The sequence below is a fragment of the Bicyclus anynana genome, chromosome 1 (genome assembly GCF_947172395.1).
Source record: "Bicyclus anynana chromosome 1, ilBicAnyn1.1, whole genome shotgun sequence".
Taxonomy (NCBI): domain Eukaryota; kingdom Metazoa; phylum Arthropoda; class Insecta; order Lepidoptera; family Nymphalidae; genus Bicyclus; species Bicyclus anynana.
In genome coordinates, this window is record NC_069083.1 from 1,728,083 (window position 1) to 1,755,028 (window position 26,946).

The 26,946-nt window shown below is 39.8% G+C and overlaps 1 protein-coding gene across 2 annotated transcripts; it reads left to right on the forward strand.

The window, feature by feature from the left end:
* Positions 1-238: 238 nt before the first annotated feature.
* Positions 239-25,840, forward strand: LOC112054232 (structural maintenance of chromosomes protein 6). 2 transcript variants are annotated; one of them, XM_024093937.2, is made up of 18 exons: positions 239-725; positions 1,491-1,649; positions 2,783-3,027; positions 3,722-3,966; positions 4,331-4,519; positions 5,240-5,433; positions 5,939-6,085; positions 7,540-7,667; positions 8,294-8,489; positions 10,158-10,323; positions 15,949-16,168; positions 18,146-18,316; positions 19,658-19,839; positions 21,575-21,743; positions 22,296-22,406; positions 23,830-24,024; positions 24,544-24,683; positions 25,666-25,840. In XM_024093937.2, the coding sequence occupies exons 1-18, from the start codon at positions 506-508 to the stop codon at positions 25,685-25,687; spliced, it is 3,099 nt and encodes a 1,032-aa protein (XP_023949705.2). In that variant the 5' UTR covers positions 239-505; the 3' UTR covers positions 25,688-25,840. The 2 variants fall into 2 exon arrangements, with proteins under 2 accessions (XP_023949705.2, XP_052739368.1); XM_052883408.1 differs by lacking the exon at positions 1,491-1,649.
* The last annotated feature ends 1,106 nt before the right edge of the window (positions 25,841-26,946 follow it).

The following is a 26,946-nucleotide window of genomic DNA, read 5'->3' on the forward strand; positions in this document are numbered from 1 at the left end:
GTTTTTACAAACGCGATATATCATTAATTTTTGATCTTTGACAGAGGCGTAACGGTTAGCGAGGCAGGTCCTGTTATTTATGGTCGAAGGGTTGACACAGCTATTATCTATGGCTGACACATGTTTTGATGATTTGATCTTTGATTTGCGGTTTTCTTCTTTTTATGTTTATGGTTGTTTATGGTGGTTTTATTCTATAACTCAATATTCATCCTACTCTAAGGTTTTGTTTTTGTTTGAATTTTGAAATGGGCGGTGGTTTATTTTGTAATAATTTTATGTATTAAATATTAATCAGATAATACTAAATTAATATGAATTTATGAACTTGAAGACAGTTATCAGTTAGATAGTGTCTATAATTTGGAATTCTTAATTTGTAATTCGTATTGCTACGAATTTCAATATCTTATTTATCAGGGCTTTTTAACTTTCAAGTGCTCTTTTGTACATGTGTACTTTTGTATAGTACTTAAGTGGAATATTATTAATTGTGTATGTGAAAATGGCACTACCGAATAGTCTAGATGAAGTTATGGTTGGTTCAATTCTAAGCGTTCACGTGCAAAATTTCATGTGCCACGAAAATTTCAAAGTGGATTTCACGAAAAGAGTGACTTTTATAGTGGGTCGGAACGGTAGCGGCAAAAGTGCCATCCTCACAGCCTTGGTGGTGGGCCTGGGCGGCAAAGCCTCAGAGACCAATAGAGGGAAAAATGTCCAATGTAAGTGTTTGACTTGTAAAAGAATTATTTATTTTTTGGTCTCATGTATCTGCAATCAGTAGACAGACTATAAGCAGATTTAGTGAAATAAATTTGGCTTTACCAGACTGGAATACTATTGTCTTCAAGTCTGCACAAAGTGAGCACGTCAGCTCGCTTTAAACGCTTTCCACAGTTAATAGCCTGGAGGCCAGTGGATTGGGATGTTCCAGCAATTGTTCTTTGTGTTTCAGCTTATATTTGTTTTTAGTATTCTATTCTGAACTCTTTGTATTGGTAATATGTTACATTTGCTAGCGGAACCCCAAATCTGTACTCTATAAAGCCAGATAGGTTTAAGAACTGCACAATACACTAGTACTTTATTGCTAAGAGACAACTCTGGCTGCCTGTCTAACATTCACAATAAGGTTCAGAATCAATTCAGATTGTTGTGCTTAATTTTTATATGATTTCTCCATGTTAGGTGTCGGCCCATATAAAACCCAAGGTAATTCAAGTATTTGGTAATGTTTTGTTTCTTAATAAGTTCTTCGTTAATAAGAAGTAATATCTCATTTTAGATTTTAGTGATATAGGTACTTACAGACGCCAGCGACTCCAAGCGCATATATTTCAGTATTTCACAAATTAAAAAAGTCCAATTTATCGCTTGTACCAAAAATGCATCTGAATCGCTTCAGAGGTTTAGCCAAGAAGGTAACAGACTTATTTTCGCATTTATAATGTGTCAGTATTTATTAATATATAAATTAATTATTTTAGCATTTGTTAAAAAAGGAGCTAATTCTGCAAATATTGAAATAAAAATAAACAACAGCGGCCAATGGGCATACAGACCAGATGAATATGGAAGCATAATAACAATTGTAAAGACTATCACAGCATCCGGTACTTCCTATTTTAAAATTCGGTCTCCAACAGGTAACCATTTTAAGACCTTTGTCTGTATTTCTTCTCCCATATTCCCTCATTCCCTGAACTACACTGCATTTTCAGGAAAACACAGTGTTGGTCCCTCCTAGGTGGACAGAAGATATTAAGCAGGTTGGTTAAGCTGGCCACTGGACACAGATGACTTGAAACTGTGTTGTTCATAAGTCCCTATGAGAGGTGTATGTACATCAATGGGCTGCTGGTGATAGCCCTCCATTCCAAAAGGCTAATGGCATTTGAGCGAGTATTGAATAATTGTTTCACTTTCTAGTAATTTGTGTGTGAACCGAAAAAAAAACAAAATGTAAAGTGAAATAATTATGTTAACAATGATAAGAACATAATATTTTATTATTAATCAGTCTATTTTAATGGAGCTATGTATGGTAGATAGAAGTAAAGTAAATGAGGGTAGGTCAATTTCAATTGTACAAACTACAAAGTTTTTACAATTTTACAAAAAAAATACCTTTTCATGAACACAAGTGTTATAATAGGGATGATGACAATCTTTTAAATTGTATATAAATTAAGAGTATACTAATAGCAAAGCAATTTTGTAAAAGTTAAAAAAATCTGCGATCATTACTTTCGGAGCTACAGGGATTTAAAGGGTCAGATTTGCGGCGCTGCCGCTGATCCCTGAAAAACGCTCCATACAAAATGGCACAATTTAGAGATGTCGTTGGCTCGCTGATCGTTAGGTTTGTATGGGCGTTCAAACAAAATTACTAATATCTTTGTTATTTGTGCGTTTATGTTTATAGTTCATTATTGAAAAATGTCACATTTAATGTAAGAAAGCTAAAACTGTATGAATTTTCATCTAATTACGATAAAAGATTTTTAATAGATTTTGAAATTTTATTATCGTTGCTTTTTATGTATAAATTAGTTAACATTGACCTTATTCACCCGAATGTATCATAAAAATCAATATATTCAAACCTAGTCATCATCCCCATTATGATATGTCAGTCATTAAATAGCGAATGACTTGAATTACAAAATCCTATATGACAAGGTACAGCCCGACTAATTTTGCGGGTTTAAGAAATTAAGTAAAATTATGTAATTTAGTCATTAACCCAGAGATTAAAGGCAAATTTTATTTATTTAAGGTCAGTTGTTGCCCACAAATGCCAAAGCGGTCAATGCTATAGTATCCAGTCTCAACATACAAGTAAACAACCCAATATCTGTATTGAACCAAGACGATGCGAGGGAGTTTTCAATAAAGATGGACCCGCGAAAGCTCTACTCTTTGTTCATGAGAGCCACAAGACTGGATGTCACAGAGCAAAACTATAACAAGGCCCTTGCAATTTGTAAAAGTACTAAAGAGTCTTGGGAAAGAAAGAACAAAGTAAGCATGACATATTATATATTTTTTTCTCTCATATATTTATATTTCCTTTTTTAAAATTTTAAATAAACAATGTTAATACAAAATATTATACAAAACACTATTAAAATATTACAAAAAAAAATCAACCCTCTTTGAGTGCCCAAGCAACTGGTGGTTAGGGCTCCAGTGTGGGGAACCTCCTCACAATACAGGCTGTCTCAAGAGTTACTGCCTTCTGTCTCCTACCCTTAATCCAGCAGTTAATCGAAAGGCTCTTAAGAGCCTTTCCACCTTCAATCAAACAAAACATTGGTTTTTATTTTACCTTACAATGTTATCCTATTCGTAAACTCATCATTAATCTTAACCATTCTAGCCTAATCACAATAATAAATTGAACAATAGCTCACCACGTTTGTAACAGAAACTGCGTTAAGTAACATGTATTTGAATTTATACAACAGCCAAACTTCCACCAAAAAAAACCAGGAGTCCGAGATAGTAAAAAGCCCCAAGACAACACACGGCTCCCTTTTATAGATTTTTGAATATTAATAACAAAAGCAAATTGATGTTCTCTATTTCAATTTCAGTTTAGAATAATTACAATTTATTTTTAATTTTTCAAGTAGGTTTAATAGATACTTTCCGAAAACCATGACACTATACCATGACCTTCGTTACATGACAGAGGCATAAATAACTATTTCAGAGTTGCATGGATTTGGAAAACGAGTACAACAAATGGCAGAAGCTCTATGAACAAATGCAATCCCGCAAGGACATCGAGAAACGCGTCAAGTCACTGAAGTTGGAGTTGTTCTGGAGCGAGGTCGCCGAAGCCGAGAGCGACGTGGCCACCATCCGCGACCACTGCGTCAAGCAGCGCGCCAAGTGCGCGAAGATGGAGAGCACCCTGCAGACAATGGAGCAGGCGCTGGGCGGCGCCGCTGCGGAGTGAGTCCAAGCGCACTTGTCAGTGGTGGTGCTGGGCTAGACCGACTGTGGGCATCGGCGATATTTGCTTTTAATCTGCTAGTGAACTCGTGATTCCTTGAGTATAGGAGTAGGATACCCAGGTGGCGTGGCTCTCTGGTGCGAGGAAGTCGACAGGGCAGTCACTCTAGTCGCCGGAGGCTCACACTGTCACTGTTCTTTGTGATCGATGTGCTGATTTCTTCAACCAAACAGAGAACTGAATCATTCAGTTTGAATAGTGTGGTTGCTGCTGAGATTGCAGGCGCACGAGAAACAGTAATGCGCCGGTTTGCGCTAAACGATGTCCATACATTCCTCTCGGTCACGTCATTGTTTACTGCAGGGCGTGGAAGGCGCGTCTGGAAGAGCGCAAAGCGCAGAAGGCGGCGCTCGAGCAGCAGCTGCGGCCGCTGGAGCGCGATGCGCAGGACGCGCGGCACGCGCACGGCGAGGCGGCCGCCACGGTGAAGCGCTGCAGAGACATGCTGGAGCGCGAGCGGCGCCGCGTGCGCGACTACGAGCAGGAGATACAGTGAGTGTGTAGCCGGAGCAGCCGCTGCAGCGCTGTGCAGAGATGCTGACCTGCGCGTGGCGCAATGGCGCTGCGGGTCGGCATCTCTGCTCTCTATAGGAGCACCCCACTGAAGTTTACAATCCAGGGTCACTCCCAAAAAAAAAACTTTTAACGGAATTCTTCATTTTCAGAAGGGTTTCATGGGAACTTTAGGTCGAAATAGATTTATTACGTCGGTTTTTACCAGTGCACTAGCATACATTTCTGTTTACTTCAGTCGTTACTATTCAGCACAGTACTGAGTGCTTTTTTCGTAAAAATGTCTTAGTTTGTTCTTTTGTGTAGTATAGGTACATATAAAAAAAAATCTTTATTAACCAAAAATATATGATGCAAACCACCGTAAGAGATTTCCCCGAATCCCGTTATAGGCGATCTTTTGCAGAAGAAGTTCGTGATCTACCTTGTTTAAGGCTTTACAAAAGTCAGTGTATGTGGCATCCGCTTGTATACTCCTGTCGAGGTTTTGAAAAAGGTGGGTACTGTAAAGCAGTAAGTTGGTGACGGTAGATTTGCGCTTAACGAAGCCATGTTATTCTGGGATGATGATATTATGTAGGAGTGGATATAGAGCATTGTGCTATTCAAAACATACATACAAACAATCAAATTTTCCTCTTTATAATATAAATACTTATAGATAAATAAATAAAATGAAGTAATCCGGTGTGTGCGCAGGTCGGGCGGCGCGGCGGCGCAGCGCGCGGAGCTGGCGGAGCGCGCGGAGCGGTGTCGCGCGGCGGCGGAGGAGGCGCGCGCGCGCCTCGCCACGCTGCGCAACGACGCGGAGCAGGCGCGCGCCGACCACGAGCGCCGCGCCGCCGCCGCCGAGCGCCCGCACGCCGAGCGTTCGCGGCTCAACGCCAGGCTAGGTGCGCGGTACTCCCTGCTGCGGGCTCGTTCGCTTCAAACCTTTGATTCCTAAATGGACGACCGGTCGCAAATCGTATCCGTTACGTGACATGTAAAAAATATAAAGTAAACTAAGGGCAATAGGCGAGCACAGTATCATGCTCCGCGCGATAGAGGAATATATTTTTTAAATGGCTCACAACGGTAGATTTAAACCGCATTCCCTGACTGTCGGCTTCTTTAACGCAGACGGGCTTTTACGACAAAATACTCGCGGGCAGCGAATGGTTAATGATTATTTAGAACAATAACAATAACAATAAGTTCGCCTGTGACATATTATGATTGTAAAATGGAAATTTAATGAAAAAATTGATGAACATTTCGACCTAAAACAGTAAACGTGCACTTGTAGCATGGCATGAGAATTCTCCCGAAAGTTCGTCCTTCATCATTGTCATAATTGTCTGAGTGTTGCATTGCGCTAGTCTGCTCAGTGTGTCACGAGTACGCTGACGTGCGCAGGTCAGCGGCGGCAGGAGCTGCGCGAGCTGTCGGCGCGCGGCGGCGACTCGCTGGCGGTGTACGGCGCCGCCATGTCGGAGCTGTGCCAGCGCGTGCGCGCGGCCGCCGAGCGCGGACACTTCAGCGCTCCGCCGCGCGGGCCCGTCGGTGAGCGCCCCGCACTCCCCTCCCCCCTGCCTCCGAGAATGACAACTTTGACTTTGACCAAACGCTGAAGTAAAACTTCTTTCAAAAATAAAAACAAAGCGCCATCTATGAACCTCAGGCGTAACTGCATCGCAACAGCTACTTGAAGTGTACAAAAAGGATTGTTTTTAAAGTTCCCTAAGAACGCCATCTACTGGTAGTTTAAAATAACAAACAGTTTTACTCTGCGTGTAGATGGCAGCACGCATGTCAAAAGCCTCGCCCGTTTACACTTTTGGTAACGCAATAGCCAACTTGCTTCCCGAGTCAATCGTGCGTAAAGAAGTTTATACTAGCTAGCAGCTAGCTAGCTGCACTAGCTGACACCGCGTAGTTCCCGTTCCCGTAGGAAACCGGCCCAGTAGTTCCTGAGATCAGCGCGTTCAATCAAACAAACTCTTCAGCTTTATTTAATAGTATAGATTTGCTCGTAAAGTATCACTTATTTCACCAATTTCAATATCGTAATGTATCTCATTACGCACATGTGCCGTAATGTAAAACATAAAACCTTTGTCATCCGTCTAAAAATGAACGGTACTTTTTTAATCCTTGGCAAAAAGTTTTTATGTCAGAAAAGTGCTCAACATTTTATGAATAAAATTAACTTTGTGAGATAAAATATAATAATAATAAAAATAATAAAAGGCCATTTAATTCTTTATTTTAATAATCTCTACAATAAACTTCAACCATTTATCTGAATCAATCAATTCATAAACAAAAATATTAATACTGGCTGGTTTTGGTGCATTGGTCTAAAAAAAACAAACGCTGGTGTGCGCACTTCGTTATCTGTGCAAAAATGACAAGCCGTATCAAAATGTCATCATACGGAAAACAGGCAAAGATGCAAATTCATTTTCAGAAAGTGTGTTTCCTCGCAAATGTGTTCTAAAACATGCATGACATACGTGCCATGATTACAGCCTCTGCTCCCTTACCATAGCTCTCGCATTTGGCTCGAGCTGCAATATCGCCTCGACTGTAATTTTCAAGTTACTGCACTTATATCATAATGTACTATATCATTATGTACTATATCATAATGTACTTAGACGGCCTCCGTGGCGCAGTGGTATGCGCGGTGGATTTACAAGACGGAGGTCCTGGGTTCGATCCCCGGCTGGGCAGATTGAGATTTTCTTAATTTGTCCAAGTCTGGCTGGTGGGAGGCTTCGACCGTGGCTAGTTACCACCCTACCGGCAAAGACGTACCGCCAAGCGATTTAGCGTTCCGGTACGATGCCGTGTAGAAACCGAAAGGGGTGTGGATTTTCATCCTCCTCCTAACAAGTTCGCCCGCTTCCATCTTAGACTGCATCATCACTTACCATCAGGTGAGATTGTAATCAAGGGCTAACTTGTAAAGAATAAAAAAAAAAAAGTTCAATAAAGTTCAAGCTCGCGCGCAGGCCAGTACATCAAAGTGCGCGAGCGGCAGTGGGGCGGCACGCTGGAGCACATCATCGGCGGGCTGATGAGCAGCTTCTGCGTCAACTCACCGGAGGACTCCACCAAATTGTTCAAAATAATGGACCAGGTGAGTGTTTATTTACTAACGCATCTAATTCACCATCTATGAAAAGTAATTTGAAATGGCTGTTCGCGCGTAAAAACTTTTTTCATATCTAATGCGCAGGTTACAGTCAATTCTTACTGTTTGCACTGTAAAACTTTCAGTGCAGTGAACAGGTTTACATTGGAATCTATTAAAAAATCGATTTCCAAGTATTGTATTTCTGTGATAACTGGCTTACTTTTTACGACATAGTTAGTACTAGTTTAGTGTCAAGATTCATAGAGAGCCCAGTGATGAGAGTCATGATAGCCCAGTGGATATGACCTCTGCCTCTGAATCCGGAGGATGTGGGTTCGAATCCGGTCCGGGGCATGCACCATCAACTTTTCAGTTGTGTGCATTTTAAGAAATTAAATATCACGTGTCTCATTCGGTGAAGGAAAACATCGTGAGGAGTGTGTGAAGTCTGCCAATCCGCATTGGGCCAGCGTGGTGGACTATTGGCCTAACCCCTCTCATTCTGAGAGGAGACTCGAGCTCAGCAGTGAGCCGAATATGGGTTGATGACGACGACGACGAGTGTCAAGATTTATTTTGTAGAAAAAGGCCTTTAAATTGATAGCTAAGGAACGATTTGCTTGGCACAGGTGTGGAGGGGTGACAACAAACCCTCGGTGACATGCAGCAAGTTCTTCAGCAGGCAGCACGACGTGCGCGACACGAGCGCGCGCGCGCCGCCGCATCGCAGCGCGCTGGAGGCGCTGCACGTGGAGGACCCCGTCGTCGCCAACTTCCTCATCGACAACCTGGCGCTCGAGCGCGTGCTGCTGGTGCCCGACCACGGTCAGTGCCGACCTCAGACCAATTATAGAAGGACCTGTATCGCACTCATAGTCACGAATAAAATTGTCTGTCATTTTCTGAGCAAAACGAGCTTACATTTGGTATATATCTTATACTAAACTAGAAGTTTTTGCCCGTTTTTTACACAATTCAATTACACAAAAACGTATTTTTACTGAGCTCTTTAACCGACGAACACCATTACAACTATTTAACATCGATTCTATAGAGACAGTTTTTAAAATCGTATTAGATCGTTGATCATATACTTTGACAGAAAAGTAACGTCTGGCGAGGCAGGTCCTATACAATAATTAGTCTGAGGTGCCGACAGACACGTAGCTACCTCAGACCAATTATCTTAGAACGTTACCACTCGGTCAAAAGTATATGATCACGATCTAACGTGTGTTTATAAAAACTGTTTCTATAGAATCGATGTTTCGTTCTTGTAATCGTTTTCGTCGTTCAAAGAGCTTCCTAAAATGCCGGGTTTCCCTTCAAATGCATGATATAAAAAACGACAACAACTTCTAGTTTATCAAAAGAAGTTATGTTTCATTTGTAAGTAGGTATTTCTACCTTAATTATATGAAATTGGTAATAAAAACAATATCTAAAAAGAATCGATTTTTCTGACGGAACAGCAAAATATCGATCAAGTAATCGAATATTCTGTGTGTAAATTCTGTGGAGTCTAAGCGATATGTTTGTTACCCTATGTAAAAGTTACACGTCTGTGTATTACGAATCAAATTTATAGTTGTGTGTAGTGTAAGGATACAGAATATATTTGTTGGTTTAGTTTACCTCGTTCCCCTCAAAAAACGAGAGACAATTTTGTTGGTAAACTCTTCTACGGTCGCCACAGATAGTCATTATTCATTTATTTCAACTAGGCTTAGTTTTCAAGCGCTTTCGAAAGGCCACGTATTCATATTATAAGACAATGCTGATAATAATTAATAGAAAACTTAAAATTAAATTTACGAGTGTTCCAAACGCGACTCGATCCGAGAAGAGCAACAACTCAGCCAGGTTTTTTCTTTTTTAGTTTATCACCATTTAACAATAGGTGTACAAGTAGCCAGTTATGTAATACATTTAATTTCCAAGCTTTTTGTCGTATATTATTAATTAACATGGCACGGGCTAGACACGGGCATAAGTTAGTTATTTCTGCATATCGTCTCCAAAGAGTAAAAAAATCTTTTGTAGGTTTGGGTGTACTCTTCTATAACAAGATCCCCAAGACTGTGATGGACTTGCCAATGCATAGCTTTGAGCAATGTGCTAAAAACATTTACTTAGTCGAGGTTACTACAACATTGATGAGTTCCTTAAAGATAAAAGCGCTTGGAGGCCATTGGATCAGCTTCCACCTTCACACAGGAAATAAAACTATAAGAAATTGTAATTTAATTCTTATCAATTGTAAATTGTAATACTGTATGACTTTTTCAAAAGAGCAACTGTTGAGTTTCTTGCCGGTATCTTCTCAGCAGAACCTGCCTTCCGAACCGGAGGTAGAATCTTTACAAATAGTCAACTGACGTATCAAAAGTGCTTGTAAACTGAGCCTACTTGAAATAAATGATTTTTGATTTAATTTGATTTGGCTCAATGAAGACTTTGAATGGTGTTGAACCTTGTAGCGTCGGTTTGCAGACGAGGCGGTGCGGCTGGCTGAATCGGTGGAGCGCGTGCCGCGGAACTGCGGCAAGATCGTGACACAGGACTGCTCGGAGTACCACCCCGCGCCCGACTACCGCATGTACGGCGGCCGCGCGCGCGCCGCGCGGTTCCTGCACCTCGACACCGACGAGCGCATGCGGTACGCCATTCTCCGCCTTGCCTCGCTAACCGTCACCCCTCTCTGACTCCCCTCAGCAAAGATCAAAAATCAATGAACTAACGCGTTTATAAAAACTGTTGCTGTAGAATGTTTCATTGTTGTAATCCTTCTCGTGTAGAGAGCTCCCTAACGCCGGTTTGTGTAGTTGAATGGCATAAAAAACGGCCAAAAACTTGTAGTTTAGTAAAAAATTTTATCAAATTTGTTATAAAAACAATTTCGAAAAAGAATCGATTCTTTTGACGGAACAGCAAAAAATCAATCCCGCCCGCCTATCCCAAAATAATAGGGTTGATGACTGTTTTTTAAATTGTGTATATTAGGAGTATGCTAATTAAAGCAATTTTGTAAAAGTAATAAGGTATCTGCGATCATTACTTTCGGAACTACAGGGATTTAAAGGGTCAGATTAGCGGCGTTGGCGCCGTTTGGCTAAGGCGGTGGCGCTAGTGTCACGATAAACATTTGCTCTGCGTATATAATATCTTTAAAAATAGTTAAAAGCAGTGTTTGTGTTGAAAAACTATACAAGATTGTGAAATACCTCAAATTGTTTTACAGTGTTAAACTTAAACTGGACTTATAGTAACCACCAATATAAACAATTAATAAAGATTCTTTTTCCATTATAAATAAAAAAGTTTAAAAGTGAATCAATAACAAGTGAATGTTCATCATCAACTCTTGAAAAATTGACAGCTGTTACGTAATTTTCAAGTTAAAACAAAAGTGTATTAACAACAAAAACTTTGAACATTCCTCATTCCCTTGGAAATTTTATCGAAATATGTGAAACAAAGACTTGAAACAGTGTAAAAATACAAAAAAGAACAAAAGTGACAAATAAGTTAGTGGAGTGCGGGTTGTTTATTAAATCAAATAATAACGAACTCATTTCATTGAGACTCACGGTATCATTCGTCGCTTTTAACGTAACGTTAATATATTTCGACGAAGGCTTATAGACTTGGTTAGACTAGTGGTGCTAAACGTGAGAACTATCTTATTGTCCCTGTCCCGAAATCTTTTTTTTGTTTTCTTATTTTCATTTTTATTTTTTTATTTTTTATGAGTTTATTTTTGATTCATCAGGGCTTTTGCATAACATTAACACGCAAAATACCACCAGAATGGATAACCTACAACAGCTATTTGATCAAATGAAATCCGAGTTGTCAAACCACACGAAAGCAATTATTGCCCAATTGGATGAGAAACTTGTACCATTTACCCAGGAAATACAAGAATTGAAATCTGAAAATAATATATTGAAAGAAAAAATTTATAACCTTGAAAAACAAAAAAGGTTAAATAACATTATTCTATACGGTATAAAAGAAAACGAAAGCCCATCCACTAGTCTAATGGAAGTTGTAACAAATAAGATTAACGATGACTTGAACATTAATATTGAAAAAAGAGATATAAACATGGTTTATAGAATTGGAAGAAGTGACACTAAAAACAGTAGGGAAAGACCCGTGCACGTGTCATTTATCAATAACTGGAAGAAAAATGAGATCATGAAGAATAAGAAGAAATTGAAAAACGCATATGTTGCGGAGGACTATCCTAAAGAAATCCTCGACAAAAGAAGAGATCTTCTTCCAAAACTCAAAGAAGAAAGAGAGAAAGGCAAATACGCATTCATAGACTATGATAAATTAATCATCAAAGAGGGGAAGTTCGATAACGGAAAGCGCAAAAGAAACACTTCAGCGTCACCCAACTCAATCGAACACCCTTCTAAACAGCAAATAACAGGAAAAACAAACAGACTTAATGCATTCGATATTATGAGGAATAGAAGCAACTCCCTGCCCACCAGAGCCCAAACTCCAGAAAAGAAAGCATAGGATATAATCATCAGCCACCGCCACCAGAACAGAACAACAAATAAACAACAACTAAATAATTTTAAAAACAAAACATTTCCCAAGCCGACTGGTCATCGTGGGGAATTAGACCACTACCCTCCACCTTACAGTAACAAAAACAAAAATAAACATGAAACATTAAAAGTGTGCACCTTTAATGTAAGATCACTAGCATCTGAAGAAAGATACCTAGAACTAAACTACGCCCTAGAAAATATTAACTTTGACATTTTGGGGCTATCAGAAGTAAGAAGATTGGGCTGCAAGATTGAAGAACATAAAGACTACATTTTTTGCTACATAGGTCAAACCAAAGGCTTGCACGGTGTGGGATTCCTGATAAAGAAAAAATACAAGAACAACATAAACAACTTTACAGGTATTTCAGAAAGAGTAGCTCTTCTACAGCTAAAGTTTGAATGTTTTTCTTTGTCAATAATCCAAGCTTATGCTCCTATAGAAGAATCAACTCAAATTGAGATTGATCAATTTTATACAGACATTGAGGCTGCTCATGCACTAGCTGATGAGAAAGTCCTAGTAATAGGTGATTTTAATGCTAAAATAGGATACCCCAAGCCAGACCACCATCCAGTAATGGGTAAATATGGATATGGAAAACGTAATGAGAGAGGTGAGCGTCTAATAAACTACGCTCACAAATACAAACTATCTATAATGAACACATTTTTCACGAAGAAAGGAAACCGTAAATGGACATGGATATCACCAGACCAAAAAACCAAGAATGAAATTGACTTCATAATGATAAATAGTTGGAAACTAATAACGAACGTAGAAGTACTGAACAATATACAGTTTCCTTCTGATCATAGACCAGTGCGAGCTACACTACTTTTAAATCACGTAGGGAAGAGTAGAAGAAACTACGTAACAGCACTAAATATTCCAAAAACAGAAGTCGAAATCAAAACTTACATCGAAAATTTACAAAAAATATGAAAGACAAAGAAATAGAGACAGACACAAGCAACATCCAATCATATTATAACCTTCTGGAAAAGGGTATAACGGACAGCTTGAAGTCAATAAAAAGAACCCAAGTAGAACGACAGAATATATTAGTAAACAGACAGACCAATTAATTAAAAGACGCACGGAACTAATACGCACAAAGAATAAAACAAAAGAAATGAAAAATGAACTTAGCAGAATTTACAAACAAGCCAATAAATCAATTAAGAGGGATTACAGAAATCACAGGAAAGAAATCATTACGAGGAATATCAAAAAGTTCAGAAGTACCAAAAGAGCAAATAAAGAATTAACAACACATAAAACTTGGATACAAAAACTAGAACAAAACTCAATGGAAACAAAATCAAGAAATGACATAATAAACCTTGCAACAGACTTTTACAATAATTTATACCAGAAAAGAAATGACTGTGAAATTGTAATACAAACAACAAGCGGAGAAGAAATTGATACAAATCATGTTAAGCCAATTGAAGGTTTGGAGATCTGTAAACACATTAAGAGGTTAAAAGCCGAGAAGAGCCCTGGCTCAGATGGACTATGCAATGAAGTTCTTAAAATTGGAGCACCTATTTTGATACACCATCTGTTACATTTATTTAATATGGTACTGGACACAGAAACAGTACCACAACAATGGTGTACATCAGACATAATTCTGCTTTACAAAAAAGGAAACCCTCTAAACATAGGGAATTATAGACCCATAAGCCTACTAGCCAGCACTTACAAACTATTTTCTTCGATACTCCTGGAAAGGTTAACACATGATATTGATTGCCTACAACCAAAAGAACAAGCAGGCTTCCGGTCAGGATTTAGTACAGTGGACCATATACAGACGATAGAACAAATTATAGAAAAGTACCGAGAGTTCAACAGACCTCTGTATCTGGCCTTCATTGATTACAGTAAGGCCTTCGACAGCATCAGCCATTGTTCGATATGGAATGCCTTACGATGCTCAAATGTAAATCAAAAATATATTAACATCTTAAAATATATATATACAAACAGTACAAGTAAGGTCAAACTGGAAAAAAGAGGAGAAAAGATAAAAATAGAAAGAGGAGTTAGACAGGGAGACCCCTTGTCACCGAAGCTTTTCATCGCTGTACTCGAAAATATATTCAAGAAGCTAGACTGGTCAAACAAGGGGGTGTTAATAAACGGGTGCTATCTAAATCATTTAAGGTTCGCAGACGACATAGTCATAATAGCTGAAACCTCTAAAGACCTAGAAGAAATGATGAGATCACTTGATGATGAAAGTTCCAAAATTGGCTTGGAAATGAATGTAAGCAAAACAAAGATAATGACTAATAGCCATAAAAGGCACATTGAAATAAAAGGAAATAACATAGAATATGTAAACGAGTACCTATATCTGGGGAAACAGCTATCATTTAACAAGTTCAATAACGAAGATGAAATAACAAGAAGAATCAACATAACTTGGAAAAAATTTTGGTCACAGAAAGAAGTCCTTAAAGGAAATTACGACATGCATTTGAAAAAAGTAGTTTTTGATTCGTGTCTTTTACCATGCTTACTATACGGTTGCCAGACCTGGATATTTACAAACAAAACAAAACAACAATTTAAATGTACTCAGAGAGCAATGGAAAGAAGCATGTTGAAGATTAGGAAAATTCATAAAGTGAAGAATGTGACCATCAGACAAAAAACTAAAGTGACCGATGCTCTTAGCCATGCACTCACACTTAAATGGAAATGGGCCGGCCACATCTCAAGATATGTAGACAAAAGATGGACTATTGAAGCAACACGATGGAAAGGTCCATTAGGAAAAAGAAATGTAGGAAGACCAATCCGACGGTGGGCTGATGATATCATTCAGATAGCCGGAAACGAATGGATGAAATCTGGCAAAGACAGGGATTTATGGAAGAAGATGGAGGAGGCCTTTACCCTTTCAGGGGTCCATATTTAATAAGAACTTACTAACTAATATTACTAACATAATTTAAGAAAACTTACTAACAGACTACTAACAACTTTTGAAATGTAATTTAGATATGGAATAAACGGCTTATTTATTTATTTATTTATTATTTATTTAGCGGCGTTGCCGCGGATCCCTGAAAAACGCCCCATAAAAATAGTACGAATTAATGACGTCGTAGGTCGTAATGATCGTTAAATTTGTATGGGCGTACTAATATCTTTGTTATTTGTGCGTTTATGTTTATAGTTCAAAAATTGAAAGATGCCACAGTTACTGTAAGGCAGCTCAAACTGTATGAATTTTCGATTGTATGCTGTATGTACTGTATAAATCATCTGATTACGATTTTTAATAGATTTTGAAATTTTATAATGTTATTTATTTTGCAAATATCTAGACATCTTTGCTTTTTATGTATAAATTAGTTACCATTGACCTTATTTACCCATCATAAAAATCAATATATTCAAACCCAGTCATCACCCCCATCGTTGAAAGAAAGAAAGAAAGAAAATAAGTTTATTCACTTTTTAGTGTCACAAACAGTACATCCTATCTTAGATATTATATGACTGTCTGTGACACCAAACAGAAAGGAAAGGAGGATGCTCCGGTTTCGGGGTGAAACGTACGTAGAGGGTATTTTGTCGGACCTGGGTGACGTTGTCGCATGGGTTCGTCGACTTTTCGCGGATGATAGCAAAATAAATAAATCATTATATAACCTACCGATGACGTAATGACTCACTCGCGCTGCAGGCAGTTGGGCGCGGAGATCCAGGAGCTGGAGGCGGAGCTCCAGCGGCTGGACGTGCGCTTGCAAGGGCTCGCGGCGGAGCAGCGGCATAGCGCGCAGGCGAAGGACGCCGCGGAGCGCGCGCTGCGGGCCATGGGCGCCGAGCTGCTGCGGCGGGAGGCCGACGAGAACGCAGCCGTGGCCGCGCTGGAGACTCTGCAGGCGCCGCAGCAGGCCGTGTTGGTGAGTACCTCAGTGAAACGTCTTCCAACGTTTGAATCCTACTAATATTGTAAACGCTAAAGTTGTATGGATGTTTTTTTTATTCTTTACTAGCCGACGCCCGCGACTTCGTCCGCGTGAAACTCGATGTAAACTTTCAACTACCCCTATCCTACCCCTACCCCTACCCTACTTTTCTGGTTGTTTTTTTACACCTTGTGTCCGAAAAACCCAAATATCTTACGGAACCCTATTTTTTTCCAAAATAAAATTTAGCCTATGTTACTTGTGGATAATGTAGCTTTCGAATAATGAAAGAATTTTTAAAATCGGTCCAGTAGTTTTTGAGCCTATTCATTACAATCAATCAAATAAACAAACAAACATACAAACAAAGTTTTCCTCTTTATAATATTAGTATAGACAAGTTAGCCCTTGACTACAATCTCACCTGGTCGTAAGTGATGATGCAGTCTAAGATGGAAGCGGGTTAACTTGTTAGGAGGACGTCTTTGTCAGTAGGGTGGTAACTAGCCACGTAACGAAGCCTCCCACCAGCCAGACCTGGACCAATTAAGAAAATCTCAATCGGCCCAGCCGGGTATCGAACCCAGGACGTCCGTTTTGTAAATCCACCGCGCATACCTTTGCCACGGAAGCCGTCAGAAAGGATGTATATGTTTGGATGTTAGTTACTCTTTAACGCCGCTACTACTGAAGCGATTTGGCTGAAATTTAGAATAGAAATAGATTTTACTCTGCTACTTTTAATCTCGAAAAGATCCATGGATTTCAGAGATTTGCGAAAACCTGATGATTTTGATGGTATGAATGTTTGTTACTCTTTCACGCCTCGGCTACTGAACCGAATCACCTGAAATTTGAAGTAGAGATAGATTATAATCTGGATTAACACATAGGCTACTTTTTATCCCGGAAAAATCCATGGTTCCCGAGGGATTTGTGAAAAACTAAATTCCGCGGCCGCTAGTAATACATGAAAGAGGAACCTTAAAATTAGTAGTCCTCCTCGTATCGGACTTGCTTTACTTCACAAGTATTCTTACTCTTCATAGTTGTACTTCATAGGCTTACTTGTGTTGTGTCATAGTTTAGCAGTGTTACCACATACGACGCTTTTAACGAAAAACTTAACGGAATGTCATTTCGATTAAACTTTTAGCAACACATTCACCAGCTTACTCCCCATTTTAATCATGCATGAAAGTTTTACTTCAATATAGAAATAAATAAAAAAAAATGCGTGCGTACAAAGTACACATGTCAGAAGTGAAACTTCTTTGGCGAACTAATTTATAAATCTTGTATATATTTATACAAATCTAAAACTTTAGATTTGCGCGACTTAGAGGAAGGGAAAAAGGAACATAGGTTAGGAATTTAAATATAATAATTAACTAAAATAGCCATTAAAATATAATAATTAACTAGTAAACAAATACACAACCAATATGACGTGTATTATTTCTCGATATCTCGTATTCTCTCTCTCGTTCAATCTTTCTTACTATAGCTCTCTCCCACCTCTCACTCCATAGCACTGTGCGTGATACGACGTTCGCTTTGTCTCACTTTTTCTCTCAATCTTTCTCACTTGCTTGCTCCCTACTCTCACTCCACGGCTAGTTGCTTCATGCTACGTTCGCCCTGTCTTACTCTCTCTCAATCGGTCTCGATCGCTCACTCTCTCTTTTTCGACACTTCCGTTGCATACCGGCGTGACGTTACATTTGTAAAAATTTTACCCTAAAGAATTTCCACTTCAATAATTGTTTATTCCCACAAGCGGTACTAACCCAGCCCAGGTGATTTCCTTGATCATCCACTTTAAGCCTATAATGGCTTCCCAATGACCCTGACCGTATTCACGGCAGGCGTCTGCAATCACAACAAAGGGGTCCAACCCCGGAACTGTTTCGTCCACATCCTTGCGGGTGTGTGAGACGGATAGCTAGTAATTGGTTATTTGTTGTGCAGGACGATGAACTGAAGGCCTCGAAGCAGAGGGCGCACGAGCTCAGCCAGAAGCTGGACGAGTTGGAGCGCGGCGCGGCGACGCACAAGCGCCAGGTGGAGCGCCTCGACGCGCAGATGAGTGAGCTGAAGGCGCAGGTGGCGCGCGCCAACGACGACTGCAGGAAACTCAGCGTACGTGTGACGTCACCAGCAGTGACGTGATCGTGACATTATTTTTTGGTAGAGGAAACACCTCGTGCAGGTCCCAGGACTTGTGCCCTTGGGTGTAGGTTTAAGGTATCCTTTTAGATTGTATTGACACCCACTGCCCGACATGGTCTGCATGCCCACACTCAATAATTACAATACTAATTACTAATAATTATTAATAATTACAACAAAACATTACTGCACAAAATCACTTATGCGACTAGCAGCGTGACAATCGCTACGTCTACGCTGCCTAACAAACAACTGAGCTCAAGTCATCAAATATCCTCTTATTATCAATCAATCAATATACCTTCACTGTCGCAACAACTTCGTACAATTACCCTCCACAATAACATAAATAATGAATGTTAATACCGAAGATGACGATGATGATGATGAAACAGTGCACATCAAGTAGGGCTGTAGTGAAAATGAAAATGATGAAATTTATTCGTTTTAAACATTACATTAAATAATAGGGCTGAGACCTTCTTTTAAGTAAATTCCTGTGTCAGAAGATCTCGTTCTTCCTTTATAACATCATTCTCTTAATTAGGGTATTTACATTGTACAGTTACAAATTTTGATAACTAATAGTAATTAATATATTATATGAGTGTGTGAGTGCGGGCGTGCGTGTGTTTGTGTGTGAGTGTGTATGTGTGTGTGTGTGTCTGTGAATGTGTGGCTTAATTTCCATTGTTTTATTTAATTTATTTAACAATCTTTAGGAGATCTTCGCTTTGATCATAGTCAAGCCCTTTCAAAAACTCACTCACCTTATTTCTACAATAATACAAATTTAGTTAATTTCTACAATAATTTACATTCAACTGTTTATTTATTTTATTGTTTAATATATAAGACTGCTTTTTATATTGGGTCGCTGCAAATACAGTTTTAGACATGACCATAGGGAATGCTGCACTTCGACTTCTTTAATTTATAATGGTCTGGTAGTATAAAAATCAGTGAAAGACAACCATTTTTGCACACATCGTTCTCTGTGTTCTGCATGTCTAATAATTATAAAGCAAACAAGTATATGATTTTTTATGACAGCGTCTTCGCCAGACGAAGTCTCCGATATATAACGTCACCCGGACACTCAAGTCACGGTTACCCCCTCCCAAATGGCCCTCTAAGCCGAGGTCTGAGTCTCATAGGAGACGCCCTTAGAGAGTCGTTCTGTCCTCTATCTTTATTTCAGCCTTCGGGTCTCATCAGGCGATGCTTCTGCGCTCGCCCGAACCCCCCGGTGACACCGTAGTGGTCCCACATAGAGCCATCGGCACTTTCTCAACATAAAAAAAACCACAGGAGGAGATCAGCCAGAAAGAGATGGAGATGGACCGCGGGGCCGCTGAGCGCAGGGGCGTGCAGCAGAGGCTCGGTGAGGAGCGCGCCAAGCTGGAGAAGCTCGAGGACATCGTGCGCAGCAAGGAAGAAGCCGTCGCCGGCAGGATCAGCGCCGCCAGGGGGCCGAGGATAGACCGCCCGAGGTAAGCGCAGCTAGGCGAGGAACAGCCCCCCTAGCCAAGTGGCATGTCGATTCTCTTTCTACGATCGCTAACGCTTCGAAAACTAGAAAAATGTATGGGAATGACAGATCTTGATCACGTGACCTGTCGATAGCAAATGTCATTACCATCTTCTTCTTCTTCTTTCTTCAGGGCCGTTTCCGCACTTAGCCAAGTGTTTGGCCGTTGTGCGTGGGTCCCTCGGTGTAGGTTCCCGCTGGATTTATTCCATCCAGCCGAGCTCGCTCCAGAAGCTTAGCAGGCCGCCCAGGTCATGTCATTATCATACATCTTTCTAGTAATCGAAGCGTTAGCGATCGTAGAAAGAGAATCGACGTGCCTCTGTCGCCGGAACCACAGACATTTTTTATTTGTCGGTTTTAGTTTAGTGTTCTAGCTTTTTGAGCAGAAATAAAATCTCATGGTCAATCTATACTATCCTCCCGGAGCTCTATAACTATTAAAAATCAAGTCGTTCAGGCCTGATCGACTTTGTTTTATACTATGTAGTGATATATATTCCTCTTTTTTATACTTTTTTTCATCTTTTTATAGTGGTGTCAGCCACAGATAACTTTTATTATCTAGAAACTTTAATTTTAAGTTTTCGGCATTACTCATCACCACAATTCCATCATAACCTGACGTTTCATAAGTGCTTGTAAACTAAGCCTACTTGTAATAATTGAATTATGACTTTGACCTTATTGCTACGAGATGTCACTTTTTTTAAGTTGGTTAATAAAAAACTAATGATTTATGGTTTTATTTATATTTCAATAAAAAATTATTAAATATATTAAATGTCTATAAAAGCATCGTACGGAGGCTAGGTCAATAAAACTCGTAATTACAGTTCCACAAACTTATCTGATACAGTTTTGTCGCGATTTAGTATAATGTTATGCAAAATTAATCTCCGTTCTTTCATTCGAATGCTAGTTTCAGTTTTGGCCACCGGGTTAGAAAAGTTTATGGCACTATAATTATACCTTAACGAAAGACAAGGTGACGTATTATCGAGTATCGATAACAATCAGTGTAGGGCGTAACCTGTAACACTACCTGCTTGCACACATGCACATTACACAAGAACATGTCATTTTTCGTCCTGACTTCGTTATTTGACAGCCCTTCTTGTACTTAAAATTCTATGATAAAAACCGACAAACATCCAACATTGCGACCATGCGTTCCAAAGTTAATACCTACTATGATTGCGGCATATCGGTTCATCACCCTCTATCATCATGCTCCTAGCGCTAATTAATGGAATCTTATGCTGATATATTAAGCAGAAACATCCCGAAGGAGACTGTAATACACCATGCTTGTGTGGACTTGAGCTTGGTAAAACGAAAGCAGTTGTTTAGGTTCTTAGCGGCTGTTTTTTAGCTTTAGACTTGATGTATTTCCCGAAATAGAGGATGGATGAGATGGTGCTCCCATGATCTCTAATAGGAATTGATATACCATGAAATGTATGTGCCAAAGTATACAGGCTCTTTTTCGCGGTAAATAAACACGCCTTAGTTTCATTAAAGCTCACCAAATTAGCGACATCCCTTTCTCATACGTTCTTCAGGTTCAAGTTTATGCGATTTAATAAGTCCTAATTACATAATATATATCATTAATTCAAAGCGGTTTCGCTTAAGTAAATGTGAACAATCTCTTACTTCTGTCGATTGAGACAAGTTAGTACATATATTTGCAGGAGCAAGGACGTGATAAACAACTTGCTGGCGCAGAACAAGAGGGAGATAGGGTTGCTGTCGCAGGCGAGTGTCAGCCGCGAGGAGGTAGAGCGCGAGCGCGCCACGGCCGAGACCAACTACCGGCGCACGCAGCAGATGCTCGACACCCTGCGCGTGTCCATCTCTCGGGTGAGCACCACACTGAGGAGTTCCTTTACCTGTCCTTCGTCTTCATCATCAGACGCCTAATAACAGTCACAACCCATCCAGATGGAAAATCCTCATCAATAGAAATTAATCCAACCCAAACAAGGTAACTGCTGTAAACCGTTAGAGTGTTTCGACTCAATCATCAGATCGACTTCAGACTGTCATTGAATTGTAGTGCTTCGAAGTGCTTAATTGGAATAATATTGAACGCTATAGTTGCACTAACGATTTTTGAAAGTTCCCCTCTATTGATCTTTGATGACAATGGGACTATTCTGGGATATCCTTTCATACAAAAAAGATATTATTCAAATCGGTTCAGGCGTCTTCGAGTAAGTAATCGAGTGACATACACACACAAAAAAAAACATAGACTCGAATTGAGAACCTCCTCCTCCTCCTTATATTAGGAGCGTTTAAAATACCAATATCTCGATATCGTGTTTTCGTGAACGGGCTCTTAATATGAATTTAAATTTTAAACTTTAAGAAAATATTACCCATTTTCAATGATTAAATACTCTATTTCAGATTACTAATATGGCTACCGATCATAAGGAATTTTGCGTTTCCTTAAAAAAGAGCATTTCCAGAAACATCGGAATAAATTTTATGGCCACACTCACCACACGCGGCTACGAGGTAAGTGTCTAAAAAGTTTAGTGTGTGTGTGTTTAGTCTAACAGGTACGTATGATTAGAAGATAATGAACACCATTTTATGGGGGAATTGTCTTAGAAAACTTGGGCAATTTCTTTTATATACAATATCTACTTATAAAAGGTACATACTAGGATAGGTACCTACCAGGATTTGGAATGACTTCTGATCACTTTGATGAGACTTTAATCCACTCCTTAATATGAGTTCCCATTTTAGATTTCCAAACACAGGTAATCGTTGTCCAAAATGACAGCCGAGGTACTATCACTCTTAATCGTTGTTTTCAGTTCGATACCTACTACTTACTACGCTTCGAAAGTGAACTCCTTCTCGAACTATCGAAAACTCGCCTATTTGTACCAGCGATAAAACAGACCGCCCGACATCAGTTATTTCCACGAAATTGTCGATAGCAAATAAGTAAACTTTCAAACTAAATAAGCAAAGGGGAATGCCCACCGGTCCATACAACTTCGGCCTAGGGAATCCAGGTATACCCCCGTATAAAAGTATATGGAAATGATAATATGATGTATAAATAAAGATCTGGTTAAATAATTGGCTTAATAAAAGTACGTTTCTTGAAGGAAAATACATTTATTATCACTCTTCTAGGGCAAAATGTTCGACGGTGTACCAAAGCGGCGAAGTAACATTTGAAGCCGTATTATTTTTCTTGTATAATTTTTTCCTGTTACCAACAAGCTTAACAAACAAGAAAACGACCAAACAAAACAATCATGAAAAAATCATGTCTTCTAAAAATATCGTAAAACTCAAGCTGTATGGTTAACGATTCTAGCTTGTCCCAGTTGTGGACAAATTAAAGATGAAATAAAAATGTCGTAAAACGTTGTAGCAAACTTTTTTTTGATAAAGTAATGATTTCATTATTAAAGCAGAATCAAGATTTTTTAGACATAAGTAAAGTGCCGGGTGGTTAGGGTAGGCCTGGGCCGGGGGTGGGCATTCCCCTTTGTTAAACAAATCTGTAGGTACTTAATATGGAAGAGCAAAATATTGTGGACCTTATGACTACAATATCAATCCTGTCCCGTCTCAGACTAATTAGATAAAGACCTGCCTCGCAAGACATTATTTTTCTGTCAAAGTATATGATCAACGATCATACGCGATTATAAACACTGTCTCTATAGAATCGATGTTTAATAGTTTACAATCGTGTCCGTCGGTTAAAAACCTCCGTAAAAATACCTTTTTGTGTAGTTAAATGGTGTAAAAAACGAACAAAAACTGCTAGTTTAGTATAAGATATGTGTGAAATCTAAGCTCGTTTTCCTTAGAAAATGGCAGAAAATTTTGTTCGTGAATTTGGGTGCGATACTAGTCCTTATGTATTTAGTCTGAGTGTCCCGTACACTGTAATGTTCACCTGGTGCAGGGCCACCTGCGCTTCGACCACCGCGACGACACGCTGCTGCTGGAGATGTCGGCGCGCGAGGGCGCGCGCGGCGTGCGCAGCACCGCCTCGCTGTCGGGCGGCGAGCGCTCCTTCACCTCCATGGCGCTCATCACCTCGCTGTGGGACTGCGTGGACCTGCCCTTCTACTTCATGGACGAGTTCGACGTGTTCATGGTACGTGTCCTACGCCTACATCGATAGCTCGTGTAGAATAACAAATGGCGGCGGAGCTTTCCCAGTCCCATCTCTTTCGTTGCAACGCAATGGTTATCATCATCATCATTATCAACCCATATTTGGCTGACTGCTGAGCTCGAATTTCCTCTCAGAATGGGAGGGGTTAGGCCAATAGTCCACCACACTGGCCCAATGCGGATTGGCAGACTTCGCACATTCAGATAATTAAGAAAATTCTCTGGTATGCAGGTCTCCTCACGATATTTTCCTTCACCGTTTGAAACACGTGATATTTAATTTCTTAAACTGCACACAACTGAAAAATTGGATGTCCCCGGACAAGATTTGAACCCACACCCTCCGGAATCGGAGGCAGAGGTCATATCCACTGGGCTTCGCAACGCAATGGTATTGGTAGATATTTGTGTGTTGATCGATGGTTGAGGAATTCCTTAACCATACGGCCAGTCAGTGACGATGTACCAATGGCACTGATGGCATTGTCTCCGATTGCAGGACAAGGTGCACCAGCAGACGTCGGTGGACCTGCTGCTGGAGATGGCGGCGCGGCTGGCGGGCCGCCAGTTCGTGTTCCTCACGCCGCACGCGCTCGGCCTCGCGCTCGACAATGCGCCGCTGCCCATCGAAGTCGTCACGTTAGTCTTTATATATTATATGTTTTAAATATTACCAATAGTCCCATTCCCACGCCAGTTGGAGGGGAAATTCAGGCGAATTATAGGGAACTGCCTTTCTAGACATTACCCCTCTGTCAAAGTTCAAAAAATCTCTAAAAATACCATGTGTAGTTGAATGCCATTAAAAACAACTTTTAGTTTAGTTTAAGATAATTATAATAGACCAATTAATCTAAGTTCGTTTTCCTCAGAAAATGACAGACAATTTATTTTGTTCGTGCGATACTGGTCCTTCTATAATTGGTTTGCGAAACCAAGGCCAATCTCGATGTGAAATGTTTGTCAACAAACAAATTAAAAATGAGTGTATATCGCTAGTTATTTTACATCAAATAATAATTTTGATTTTCGTTACACATGTCATTTCATGATGACATGAAATTTCTACCTCCATTTTATTTGATAATATACATTCAGCTTCGAATATTAGAGACAGCTTATTGCTTGGGTCATCATCATCAGCAAATCTACTGTTGATTTTATTGACGAAATTAGGGAAAAATACTCGGCTCTAATGATATAATTATAAATGTTGCTCTTTCTGTCCAGTAGATAACTGCGCCATTGCAAAAAGCTAGTTATACCTAATAAGGTTCCTGTGTACTTTATCACGTGTCATTTGATTTTGTATCTACTGTCAGGCTTCCAGAGTCTGTATCAGGAATAAATTATCCATTCCAACTATGCGCGCTACCCTGGCTTTGTTTATTAGTCTGTCAAGATCGTTGATAACACTCCCATGGTATGCGCGCGACTGCGCGTGTGTGAAATCGTGCGTGAGGGGAAGTGATGTGCATCAGTCGTGGGTTTTTTATTCATCGCTACACGCCCCCCGGCCCGCTCCCGCATCGGGAGTGTTACGAACGAAGTTGCCAAGCTATAATTTTTTATTACCTACTTTTTAGATGTTAAAATTGTAATGATATTGTTTACATTTCAGTCTTGGTGATCCAGAACGATAATGAAGAATTATTGAACACAAATAATAATCAAGAAGAATTTTATTTTCTTAAGATAATTTGTAAAACACGATTGTTACTATTTTTGTTACCTATTTACTATTAAGATTTGTAAACCATTCTTAATCGACTAATAAACGGAGGTTATGAATAACATTGCAATGTTTCACTTTCTTGATGTTACTTACGCACCTATTATTGGGAAATGGTATTTAATTTAAGACCAGAGTAGTCCTGGGTTCGATTTCTAGTTTTCAATTTCATACCGATAGACGTCCACTGCAGGACATAGGCCTTTTGTAGGGACTTCCAAAGATAGCGATCCTGAGCCGCCTGCATCCAGCTTGATGTCGTTAGTTCACTTGGTGGGGGGTCGACCAACACTGCGCTTTCTAGTGCGGGGCCGCTATTCCAGCACCTTGGGACCCCAACGTCCATCGGCTCTTCGAACTATGTGCCTTAGCCCATTGCTACTTTAGCTTCGCGACTCGGTGACCTATGTCGGTGACTTTGGTTCTTCTGCGGATCTCCTCATTTTTGATTTGATCACGCAGAGATATCTCCGAGCATAGCTCAATTGAATAATTTTTAATTACAAATTGGCTGTGGTCTGTCGCCTGGTCTTATTTCAGTTTTTTGTCTCATGTCTAACAACCACTAGCTGTTATAGTTTATAGTTTCCCACATAGAAACTAGACAACTGTATAACCTTCGGGGCCGTAGCTCGCATATCAATGATACGGGGCCCCCGGACTACAGGACCATGCAGCAGACTTGTAAAAACAAAAGTTTGTACCTAAAAGTAATCTACAATATCACCTGATCTAATGGTGCTTCCCGAAAAAAAAAACAAATAACAGAAATGACAAAAGTTAAACATTGTGTTGAAAAAGTTGGGGTAAATAAATAATAGAGATTTGCCGTTCATCTATTGGGCCCCACAACTAATTTAAATACTCTAAGGCACGCTACGCCACTGATAACCTTGTTTATATTATATAAAAAAAAAAATCAGCTGACTTCCGCGGCAGTGAAGTAAACAGGAAGAGTATCCAGGTTGCCCCGTAATTAATGGATACAACGCAAATAGTAGATACAATCATACACCACTTAATTATATTTGACCGTCTGTAGCCGGCGTAAGAGTCCTGCAGACGTCACTGTAAACTTGATCGGAGTGACTAGCGAAAGAATGGGCACCACGAGCGGCAGTACCTACGTTTTTACATAATATTCAGCCCCGAGGGATATTATTTTAAGCT

Bases quoted from the DNA above. Each gene is read 5' to 3' on its own strand.
- LOC112054232 (XM_024093937.2), top strand. From the start codon at position 506: ATGGCACTACCGAATAGTCTAGATGAAGTTATGGTTGGTTCAATTCTA. The intron at 5,434-5,938 runs GTGCGCGGTACT...TGACGTGCGCAG, and splicing joins GCGGCTCAACGCCAGGCTAG to GTCAGCGGCGGCAGGAGCTG. The intron at 10,324-15,948 runs GTACGCCATTCT...CTCGCGCTGCAG, and splicing joins GACACCGACGAGCGCATGCG to GCAGTTGGGCGCGGAGATCC.